Source organism: Peromyscus maniculatus, chromosome 3 (assembly GCF_049852395.1).
Source record: "Peromyscus maniculatus bairdii isolate BWxNUB_F1_BW_parent chromosome 3, HU_Pman_BW_mat_3.1, whole genome shotgun sequence".
Taxonomy (NCBI): domain Eukaryota; kingdom Metazoa; phylum Chordata; class Mammalia; order Rodentia; family Cricetidae; genus Peromyscus; species Peromyscus maniculatus.
The window spans coordinates 66513719-66525790 of NC_134854.1; the positions used below are offsets into that span (position 1 = coordinate 66513719).

The 12072-nt window shown below is 46.4% G+C and overlaps 1 protein-coding gene across 3 annotated transcripts in view; it reads left to right on the forward strand.

Moving 5' to 3' along the window:
- Positions 1-416: 416 nt before the first annotated feature.
- Positions 417-12072, forward strand: part of Nub1 (negative regulator of ubiquitin like proteins 1) — a 31998-nt gene continuing 20342 nt past the window's right edge. Inside the window, exons 1-4 of one of the 3 annotated variants that reach the window (XM_076566703.1) lie at positions 690-852; position 977; positions 4979-5095; positions 10039-10206. In XM_076566703.1, coding sequence (XP_076422818.1) covers positions 782-852; position 977; positions 4979-5095; positions 10039-10206 — 357 coding nt within the window. In that variant the 5' untranslated portion in view covers positions 690-781. The other 2 variants (XM_076566701.1, XM_076566702.1) reach the window with 2 other exon arrangements.

Here is a 12072-nt window from a genome sequence, read left to right on the forward strand (position 1 = left end):
GGCAAAGCAGACGTCTATAGATTCTCATGGTGGCAATGGGTGGAAATGGGTAGCAGGGCAATTGGAGACTTGGGGACCTGGGAACCTATCTAACTTCTCCAAGAGGGGGACCCTAGTGGGATTGCGGAGGATAGTGTGAGGATCCTTTAGTTTTGGGGGACCCCCAAAGCCTATTGGCAGGAAGATGGGAAAAGGTCCAGGAAGACAGGTCTTGTCCTACCCCCTGTCAAGGCTTTTGGAGAAGCAAAGCCAAATTCAATGTCCTCTGACGTCAGAAAAACTGGGTCTGGGAGAGAGGTCCGAGACCCGGTGCCTAGACTTGCTCCGCCACGCCAGCATTCCTCACCACGCCCCTTGACCCCCTCCTCGCAACTCTCCCCTCCCGTTATAGCCCCGCCCTCCACCTAACAGCTCCACCCACAGCTGCCCTGCCTCCGTCTTCTCCCTCGCCCCTCCTCATACCAGCCCCGCCCTGCAAATGCCAGCCCCGCCCACAGATCGCCTGACTGCCATCTCCGCCTTCGCTCCACCCCTCCGTATTAGCCCCGCCCCGCCCCCAGCCCTCCCCGCCTCCATCTTCGCCCTTGTCCCGCCCCCTACTAGCCCCGCCCATCAGGTGCCAGCCCCGCCCACACCTGCCTCTTCCCCGCCGCTTCTTTTCCCAGTCTTTGGTCCCCGGACTGGTTCCTCGGCCCCACCCCTCCATGAAGCCCCCGCCCACGGTCCGCCTTCCGGACAGCGCGAGGGGGCGGGGGCGGGGGCGGGGCCGGCCTCACCCGGAATGAAAACAAACGGCGGCCTCTGCGGCATCCGGGCACTCAGCAGGTCGCGGCTGGCGCGGCGGTGGCGCAGGTGAGGCGGCTGCGGCGGGCACCGACCGGGACCTGGGCCTGGTTACTCGGCCGGGTCGGCCGTCGGCGCGGCGGGAGCGGTCGGGTGGACGCGGCGGTGCAGGCTCGGGTGGGAGCGGGAGGAGGGTGCTGCGGGCCCGAGGGAGGGGGGCAGACACTTGTCGTCAGCCTGAGCTGCGTTTTGAGAGGATTGCCCGGGGCTGACGGGCGCGGACAGCGGATCATGGTGGGTGAGAACGCCAGCTCTCTGGACCCACACTGGTCCTGCCTCCTTCCCTTCCCTTGCTCTTACTTTTAAATACGAGCCCCCTAGTCGCGTGTTATTTCCTTGAGAGGGAATATGTGTTGAATGTGCGTGAGCCTGTGAGACTGGATTGATCTATTCCAGAAGAGAAAGTGAAAATTCCAACGTTAATTCCTAACGTTTCACTTTCGGTTCTGAACGCTGACATTCAGGACTCAAGTGTTTTTTGCGCGTTATGATGGGGAACACCCAGCAACATGCACAAAACTTGCAGTTCTCCAATTAAAACGGAAAACTGGGCTATTAGATTTTCTTCCTTTTGACCTAACACCTGTCATTCTATTGTTTATAACTAGGCATACTTTTGAAGACCGCGATTTAATTTTTTTTTTTTTAAATAAACGTGTCTCACTATGTAGCTCTGGCTGTCCTTGGAATTCTGTATGTAGATCAGGCTGGCTTCAAACTCACGGGAGATCCTCCTGCTTTTGCTTCCCTAGTTCTGGGATTATAGGCGTGCAACAGTATGGCGCGACGGTGGTTTATTTTTTTTCTTTGTTTTTGTTTTTTTGTTTTTCGAGACAGGGTTTCTCTGTGAAACAGTCCTGGCTGTGCAGGAACTCACTCTGTAGACCAGGCTGGCCTCGAACTGGCAGAGGTCCGCCTACCTCTGCCTCCCGAGTGCTGGGATCAAAGGCGTGCAACACCAACACCCAGCTGGTGGTTTAATTTCTTTAAACATTAAATCTTATGTTAAACCAGTCATAGTGGCTAACGCCTTAATTCTGGCATTTGGGAGGCAGAGGCAGGCCAGTCTCTGTGAGTTCGAGGCCAGTCTGGTCTACATAGTGAGTTTCAGGACAGCTAGAGCTAAGTGGTGAGACCCTGTATACTGTTTTGTGTCAACTTGACATAAGCTAGAGTCATCAGAGAGGAAGGAGCCTCAACTGAGGAAATGCCTCCATGAGTTCCAGCAGTAAGGCATTTTCTCTATTAGTGATAAATGGAGGAGGGTCCAGTCCATTGTGGATGGTGCCATCCCTGGGCTGGTGGTCCAGGGTTCTATATGAAAGCAGGCTGAGCAAACCAGTAAACAGCACCCCTCCATGGCTTCTGCATCAGCTCCTGCCTCCAGGATCCTGCCTCGTTCTTGTCCTGGCTTCCTTCAATAATGAACAGCAATATGGAAGTGTAAGCCAAATAAACCCTTTTCTTCCCAACTTGCTGTATGGTCACGGTATTTCATTGCAGCAATAAAAATCCTAACTAAGACACCCTGTCTCAGAAAAAAAATCTTATGTGATGCAGACCTGTCAGCAATGTTGGGACTCAGACAGGAGTTGTGATAACCTTGTCTCTTTTTTCAGACAGTGGACTGGTTACAGTCTGGAAGGTTGTTTTCAACCTTCTAAATAGCTAGGTACCCCTAAGTTATCCCTGCCACCCTCCTTATGAGGTGGCAATGATCTTTTTCTTAGAATTTTTGTAGATGTCAGTCCTGTGTCTGGTGGATTAAGTGACTTGTGTTTGCAAAGCAAATGCTCCTTAGTGCTGCTGTGCCTTGCTGTGAGGATCAGTTTGTAAGTGACTAAAAACACACGGCTCACCCACATTCACTGTTCATTCTGTTCCCCATCCTGACGACCTGCTTCTCACTCTCAGACAGATCTGAGCATTCTTTCAAAAGTGTGGTTACGGAGCCGGGCGGTGGTGGCACACGCCTTTAATCCCAGCACTCAGGAGGCAGAGGCAGGCGGATCTCTGTGAGTTCCAGGCCAGCCTGGGCTACTAAGTGAGTTCCAGGAAAGGCGCAAAGCTACACAGAGAAACCCTGTCTCTAAAAACCAAAAAAAAAAAAAAAAAAAAAAAAGTGTGGTTACGGAATAATGCTTAAGTCACCACACTTAACTTAAAATCAGGTGGATTATCTTCAAGAGGCTGTAGAGTATTAGCCCTCCGTAGGGGGGGAAAAAAGAAACGTATAAGTTATTAGTCCATACATTTTTTTTTCCACTCTGAAATTCATGTTCATTAGTAAGGAGTGAGTAACTTCCTCCTTTGTTTGATTTGGCAAACCTTGAAACACTTCACTGCGCTTCCCAGCTGCCACCGGCTTTCAGCAGCTTCACCCACCCCTTGGAATAGCTGTGTTGGTGTGGGATGCCATAGCTCCTATGTAGAAAAGAGAAGTTACATGCTGAGGACATGCAGCAAGGGACTGTGAGACAATACAGAGTCCATTTTTGTAGGCAGATGTCCCATGCCAGTTCTGGCACTGGCTCATGTGGTTTTCAAACCTAGAGCCTGGGTTTCCCAGCTGTAAAATGATCTAGCCACTGTTAGATTGAATAATAGATGTTGATGTGCTTTGTGCTCTCAAAAGTACCAGTGAAAACAAAAACAACAGACCATGTGAGCAAGGTGTGATAGCTCATGCCTGTTATCTAGGCGCCGTGGAAGGAAGCTAGGGCTTTGAGCTTCAGGGCAGCCTGGGCTACAGAGTAAGGACCTTGTCTCAAAACAAAAATAAAACAACAAAATGTGAAATGGTATAGTTCTGTAATTTTAATTTTATTTATTTTTGAAAGGCTGGCCTGGAATTCACATTGATCTGTCTCTGCCTCCCAAGAGCTTAAAGGTGTGTATCACCACACCTACCTAACCCTTTAATTTTCTGAGTTCAACTATACAAACATTTATTATTGATAGTTTGTAGTTCAAAGTAGCTTTTCTTTGTGCTTAATTACCAGAGTGCTTAGTCTTTGGTTTTGAGTTAAAGCAGCCAAAGTGTGAGAGAATTTACAAACTATATATTGGATTGCTTAAAAGATTTGTTTTAAGCCGGGCAGTGGTGGCGCACGCCTTTAATCCCAGCATTCGGGATGCAGAGGCAGGCGGATCTCTATGAGTTCGAGGCCAGCCTGGACTACCAAGTGAGTCCCAGGAAAGGTGCAAAGCTACACAGAGAAACCCTGTCTCGAAACCCCCCCCCCAAAAAAAAAAGATTTGTTTTAAAATAAAATTATCAGCTGGGAGTGGTAGTGCACGCCTTTAATCCCAGCATTTGGGTGGCACAGGCAGGCGGATCTCTGTGAGTTCGAGGCCAGCCCAGTCTACAAATTGAGTTCCAGGACAGCTAGGGCTCTTACAAAAAGAAAGCTAAAAAAAATAAATAAATAAATAAATAAATAAATAAATAAATAAAAATAAAATAGAAAATAAAATGAAATTATCTTGTATTTTATATGTATGAGTATTTTGCCTGTATGTATGTCTGTACACCAGAAAAGGCCCTTGGATACCCTAGAACTAAAGTTACAGATGGTTGTGAGCTGCCTTGGGGTGCTGGGAACCAAACCCAGGTCCTCTTGAAGAGCAGCCAGTACTCTAACCCTGGAGCTGTCTGGCCCGGCCCCTTTCCTTATCTTTCTGAGAATAACAGGGTAAGACATGGAGAGTAGAGCACAGGCCTAGCATGTGAAATACCTTGGTTTGCTCCCTCCTTCCACAGGAAACAGGAGCGTAAACTACTCCTTGCTACATATTAGCAAGTTTGAAAGAGACATTTTAAGCTGGGTGTGGTAACTTACACGCCTTTAGTCCCAATGCTAGAGAGTCATTAGCTGGTAATGGACAGAATGAGTTCCAGGACAGACAGGGCTACACAGAAAAACCCTGGCTCGGGGAAACAAAGAAAAAACAATAACAAAAGAAACATTTTATATTGACTTAGGTGTAATTGGATACAGTAGCTTATATTAAACTGACAGAGGCGCAGAGGGGAACCCCACTTACTTTGCAGAACACCTCAGTGGATTAGGTAATTGTACAGCATTTTCAAATGTAATGTGGGTTTTATTGATTTACAGTTTTCCTCTCAAAGATGGCGCAGAAGAAATATCTTCAAGCAAAATTGACCCAGTTTCTAAGGGAAGACAGAATTCAACTTTGGAAACCTCCATATACTGATGAAAATAAAGAAGTTGGTTTGGCCTTAAAGGTATTTTTCTTTTAATATGTAAATCTTTTGTACTGTCATAACTTCTTAGTAAATACTATTCTGAAGTCACCAGAAGTGACCAGGACAGCTGTGAAAACGTTGAGAAGCACCAAAACCTTTAGTAATGAACAAATCTCATTTAAATTTAATTTAATTTTTAAAAATTAAATTTAATCTTTTTCAGCACTAAAGGTAGAACCCAGGACTTCACACATGCTAGGCAAGCTTTTTGTTTGTTTGTTTGTTTGTTTTGTCGAGACAGGGTGGGTTTCTCTGTGTAGTTTTGGTGGCTGTCCTGGATCTTGCTCTGTAGCCCAGGCTGATTAGGCAAGCTTTTTACCACCAAGCCACACCCCAGGCTATGACTGGCATTTCATTCTTATGAGAATGCTGCCTGATTCTCTGGGTATTGTATTAGTCACCTTAACTTAGCTAGGGCAAACTAAGTTCTAAAGAGAAAAAGGTTATTTGGTTCATGGTTCTGAAAGTTCCTCAAGCTTGAGTAGTCATGAAGCCTCAGGACTTTGGCAAGGGTAGCACACTGTGACAAGCCTCAGGGCAAAGAGGAGGACAGTGCTGCCAGTCCTGTGAAGCACAGCACGGACTGTCTCATGATGAGAGCAGCAGATGACTGCAAACCAGCCCTGGGGAGGTTAGAGTGAGCTCCAGCCTCTCTGAATCAGTTTACTGTGAAGTAGTGTGGGAGTCAGCAGCAACCTCAGACTCCTGCAAATCACCAACCAGGTGTGAGCCAAACTCACAGTTCAGGCACATCACCCAACCACACATCTCAGAGCATCCCCAGTGGTGAAGGAAATTTCTCACCTGAACCAGGAAACTGAAAGGAAGGATGTGGTCCTCAAGGACCTCACCACCACCTGCCAATAGTGCCACCCTGGGCATTAAGCTTTTAACTCAGAGGCTTTGGAGATATTCAACCCTTGGCATGTATGTGCTACTTTAAATGCCTTCTGAACTTGCTGGCTATGGTGTCTTGGCTTGAGAACTAGTGAGACATCATAAAGACACTGGCCTTATTTCCAGTTCCTGTGAAAGCTAATATCAGGAGCATCTTGCATCCTAATGAGGCATGGTGGCCCTAGTAGCTTGGGGGAGGGATGGTTGCCAGAAGGAAGAAGCCTTGATCAGAAGCTTGACCCTTTCTGTCCCACCCTCCAGCCACAGAGAGGAAGGGCTAATCATGGCTTTCATCACCAGTGGCCCGGGATTTAACCAGTCAAGGCTGATAGCAGGCCTCCATTACAAATATGTAAATGATGGGCTCCAAGATTCCTACTCCAAACACTTAGGAGCTGGGAGGGTAGGTAGCTCACTCTGGGGTAGGGACATCCCCCAGGGCCCTTGGGAACCTCACACTGTCCCTGTGATCTCTATTCTCTTGTAGCCTTTGTGGGAAACTAGAATCCCAGAACTTGTTCTGAGTCATTGTAGCAAACTGTCAAACATGGGAACCCTGTACTTTGTAGCCAGTCAGTGAGGGTTACCTGGAGACCGCATGCTTGGCACCTGGTGCTGGACATGAGGATACACCCTGAGACCTGTGGAGTGGAAGCCTGGGTAGTGATTATCAAGGGCAAGTTGAACTGTTGAGTTAATGTCAGCATCACCAGCTGTGGTACTTTGAATGTCATTGGCCCCCATAATCTCATGCCTCTCTATTGAGAGGTGTGGCCTCGTTGAAGGAAATATGTCACTGTGGGGGTGGGCTTTGAGATCTCTTTTGCTTAAGCTTTACTCAATGTCACAGTCAACTTCCTGTTGCCTTTTAATGAAGATGTAGCCAGCACCATGTCTGCCTGCATGCTGCCATGCTCCCCACCATGATGATAAGCTGCCACCACAACTAAATGTTTTCCTTTATAAGAGTTGCCATGGTCATTGTGGCTCTTCACAGTAATAGAAACCCTAACTGAGATACCTGCTATCAGGAGAAAAATATGCCCTTCCTAGGTAATTAGGTTTTGGTGGTTGGTAGGTTGGTTTGGTGTTCTGTTTTGGCTTTTTGAAACAGTTTTTATACAACCTAGACTGGCCTCAAACTCCCTAGGACTTGGACTCCTGATGTCCCCTCTCTGCCTCCCGAGTGTTCAGATTGCAGATGTGCTCTACCATGCTCGGGGGCACTAGAATTTAGATTTTTTTTCTACATTTATTTATTTTTAAAGATTTATTTATTATGTATACAGTGTTCTGTCTGCATGTACACTACAGACCAGAAGAGGACGCCAGATCTCGTTATAGATGGTTGTGAGCCACTACGTGTTTGCTGGGAATTGATTGAACTCAGGACCTCTGGAAGAACAAGCAGTGCTCTTAACCACTGAGCCATCTCTCTAGCTCTCTCCAGCCCCCACATTTATTTATTTTAATGGGTGGTGCATATGGGGAATTGGAGGACTGCCTTCAGGAGTCAGTTATCTCCTTCCACCATGTGGACTCTGGAGAACGAAAGGTTCTCAGCCTTGGTGGAAGAGACCTTGCCTGTTTGAGCCATTCTACTGGCTCTGAAATTGATTATTAAAGTATTTTACTTTTAAAACTTTCATGTTTTGTAGTGATAAAAATGATATGTATTTCTGGGTTAAAAATAAATAGAGCTGAGCCTATTGGTAAACACCAGAAATCCCAGCACTCCAGTGGCTGAGGCAGGAGGATTACCAGGTCAAGGGCAGTCAACTTGTGAACACAGTCATGCCTTCACCACTGGGGATGCTCTGAGATGTGTGGTTGGGTGATGTGCCTGAGCTGTGAGTTTGGCTCACACCTGGTTGGTGATTTGCAGGAGTCTGAGGTTGCTGCTGACTCCCACACTACTTCACAGTAAACTGATTCAGAGAGGCTGGAGCTCACTCTAACCTCCCCAGGGCTGGTTTGCAGTCATCTGCTGCTCTCATCATGAGACAGTCCGTGCTGTGCTTCCCAGGACTGGCAGCACAGTAGGCTTGCACATACCAGCATCACTATAGACATGCAACATGGACATTAAGCTGGCCACTTCCAGGTATGGAGAAATAAATGGCTCAGCAGTTACGAGGCTCACAACTGCCTGTAACTCAAGCTCCAGGGGATCTGTTGCCCTCATCTGGTCTCCACAGGCCCCTGCATATACATGTATACATACATATATAAATAATGAAAGTAAGCCTTTTTTAAAACAACCACTTCATTACTGGGGAGAAGGAATTTTTTAGTTGCATTGTGCATTGTATCTTATGAGGTGTCTGACTTACATTTGGTCCATCATTGATCAAAGCATAGTTATGTAGCACGTGAATATTCTTAAATACAGAAATATAAAGAAGATAATTTATGCCAGGTGGTGGTGGCCCATGCCTTTAATCCTAGCACTCTGGAGGCAGAGGCAGGCTGATCTCTGTGAGTTCCAGGCCAGCCTGGTCTACAGAGTGAGTTCTAGGACAGGCATCAAAACTACACAGAGAAACCTTGTCTCAAAAGACAAACAAACAAACAAAAGACAGTTTTATAAACCAGACATGGTGAGCATGCCTGTTTTAGCACTCAGGGAGGATACAGGAGGATCAGAAGTTCATGGTCATTCTAGGTTGGCCTCAAATTTGCTATAGGTAGCCAATGACTATGTAGCAAATTTGAGACCAGCCTAGAATATATGAGATCCTATCTCAAAGAATTATATATATATGAATATATATATATATATATTAAAGATTTGTTTATTATGTATACACAGTGTTCTGTCTGCAGAACACTTCTGTATCCCTGCAGACCAGAAGAGGGCACCCAATTGCATTATAGATGGTTGTGAGCCACCATGTGGTTGCTGGGAATTGAACTCAGGACCTCTGGGAGAGCAGTCAGTGCTCTTAACTGCTGAGCCATCTCTCCAGCTCCAAAAAATATATTTTTAAAAATATAGTAAACATTGGGGTTGGGGATTTAGCTCAGTGGTAGAATGTGCCTGCCTAGCAAGCGCAAGGCCCTGGGTTTGGTCCTCAGCTCCAAAAAAAAAAAGAAATAGTAAACATCATTGATATGGGTATATTCTTCCCATCTCCTCCTAATGACTATTTAAAATGTTTTATGAATAGGACTTTGTCACCAAAAAAACAAAAACCCTCAACAACCAAATAAAAAGGAAGGTTATTTAATCTGTCTTGATCTCACACAGTTTGAAAAATTAGAATGTTTTTTTCTGTTTTAAATTTTTTCCCATCCAATGACAGTTTTAAAAGGTTTTTACATTTTTATGTGTGAGTATTTTACTGCATGTATGTATATGCACCTCATGTGTGATTAGTACCCTTGGAAGTCAGAAAGAGAGAGGACATTGGATCCCCTGGATCTGGAGTTGCAGACGGTGGTGAAGTACCATGTGGGTGTTAAGAATCAAACCCAGGTCTTCTGTAAGAGTAACAAACGCTCTTTACCACTGAGCCATCTCTCCAGCCTCCACGACTTAAAGAAATTGTGTGTGTGTGTGTGTGTGTGTGTGTGTGTGTGTGTGTGTGTGTGTACACGTACGTACATGCATAAACCACGGCATATTTGTGGAAGTTAGAAGTCAATATGGGACTTGCTTCTCTCCCACCATGTAGGGCCCAGAAATTGAACTCGAGGCGCTAAGCAAGTGCCTTTACATGCTGAGCCATCTCGACAGCCCTAGTTCACTGCTTCGTAAAGTAATTTTAATATCTTTAGGTCACAAGAGTCTCAGCCCTCCTCTCTGTCCCCTGGAATAGCCCAGTTACTCTCACTTTGCCTCCCGAGCCTATTTTCACTGTTGTAAATGTTTTAATTCTCTCTGAATCCTCCCTGAAAGCCGAGATTGCATTTCAGTACAATGGCGGCTTCCCTTGTTGGAGGAATGTCGCTTTGGGATTTTTTTCGTTTACTATTCTGCACTGGCACTCTGCTGAGCTGCAGTCTCTGGTTTCCCCTCATAGGACCTTGCTAAGAAGTACTCTGACCGTCTAGAGTGCTGTGAAAATGAAGTGGAGAAAGTAATAGAGGAGATCCGTTGCAAAGCCATTGAGCGCGGCACAGGGAATGAACACTTCCGAACAACTGGGATTGCCACAATTGAGGTGTTTCTGCCGCCAAGACTCCGGAAAGTGAGTAACTGCCCAGGGCGCATTGAGACCCGCTTAGTGCTGTGATCAGGTTTTGGTGTGGGTTTGTTTGGTTTGGTTTTGTAAATCTACAAGCAGAGTGCTTAAGGAAGTCCGCATGTTGAATGGTTGATGATGCAGACTTACCCTGGTAGATTTAAGGTAGGCTTGTTCAAAGCGTCAGTCACAGAAGTGGGCATGATAGTGCACATTGTAATTTCAGCACTTGGGAGGCAGAGGCAGGAGGATCCTGGGAGTTCAGGGTTATCCTCAGCTATGTAGTGAGTTTCATGCATATCCAGGCTGCATGAAAAACATGCCTTAAAAAACAAAAACAGTGTCACATGGGCCAGTGAGATGGCTTAGCAGGTAAAGACTCTTATTGTCAAGCCAAAGACAGGGGTGTATTCCTCAGAACCCAAGTGGTAGAAGGAGAACTGACTCCTATGGGTTGTCTTAGATCACAAGTGCTCTGTGGTGTGACTGCTGAATAAATAAATGTCATTTTAAAAATGAAAACAAACCCTCATGTACAGAGCTGTATGGTAAGTTTGTACCTTTTCTAGTTTAATGCTTACAGATACTGACAAGTAGGGCTGGAGAGATGGCTGTTCTTCCAGAGGACCCGGGTTCAGTTCTCAGCACCCACAGTACAGCTCCCAGCCATCTTTAACTCCAGCCCCAGGGTGGTCCAGTGCCCCTCCTGTAGCTTCCTTGGGCATTGCACACATATGGTGCACAGACATACATGCAGGCAAACACCTATGTGTGTAAATTAAACGTGAAGGAAAATAAACTTTCAATATCAATAAGTCAAAGTAGACAGCATGGAGGGCAGGGGGTAGTCAGCTGAGTGCTGAACAGGGCTGACCTGACCTGAGTGTATAGCCCCCTGTCGCAGGGCCTCATCCTCAGGTAGTACATTTGTCTGGCATGTTTCCTGTCGCAGGGCCTCATCCTCAGGTAGTACATTTGTCTGGCATGTTTCCTGGCAAGCACTTTGCAGCCCTTCTCAGAACCACACAATGTTGACCATTCTCAAAGTGAAAGTAGGTACTTCAGAATGTGTACATGGGCAGGTGAGGTGGCTCAGCAGTTAAAATGCTTGCCAGAGCCCAGGCGGTGGTGGCACATGCCTTTAATCACAGCACTCAGGAGGCAGAGCCAGGTGATCTCTGAGTTCGAGGCCAGCCTGGTCTACAGAGCAAGTTCCAGGACAGCACCAAAACTACACAGAGAAACCCTGTCTCAAAAAAACAAAAAAAACAAAACAAAACCGAGAAAAAAAAAATGCTTGCCAGAAAGCCTGATGACTTCATTGTGATTCCCTGGTAGCCGCATAAAGGCAGAAAGAGAGACCTGATACCACAACCTTGTCCTCTGACCTCCACATGTGTGCCATGGCACACCCACATGTCCCCTCTGCCCCATCATAACAGACACACACACACACACACACACACACACACACACACACACACACACACTTTTTTTAAAGCAAGGAAAAACAAAGCACTTGTATATGGGACTGGAGATGTGGCTCATGTCAGTAAAAGTGCCTGCCATGCCAGCATGAGGCCCTAAGTTCTGATCCCTAGAATCCATGTAAAAAGCCAGGTATGTGAGGGTTCCTGGAACCCCAGCCCTGGGTGGTACAGGCTTACAGGGATGTGGATGGATCCCTGAAGCTCATTGGCCAGTGAATCAATGAGAGACTCTATTGAAGTAAAAAAAAAAGAACTCTGAGTCCAAGGCCAGCCTGGTCTACAATGCAAGTTCAGGACAGTCAGGGCTACACAGAGAAACCCTGTCTCGGGGGAAAAAAGGAAGGAAGGAAGAAGAAAAGAAAGAAAAGGCAGAAAGTAATCA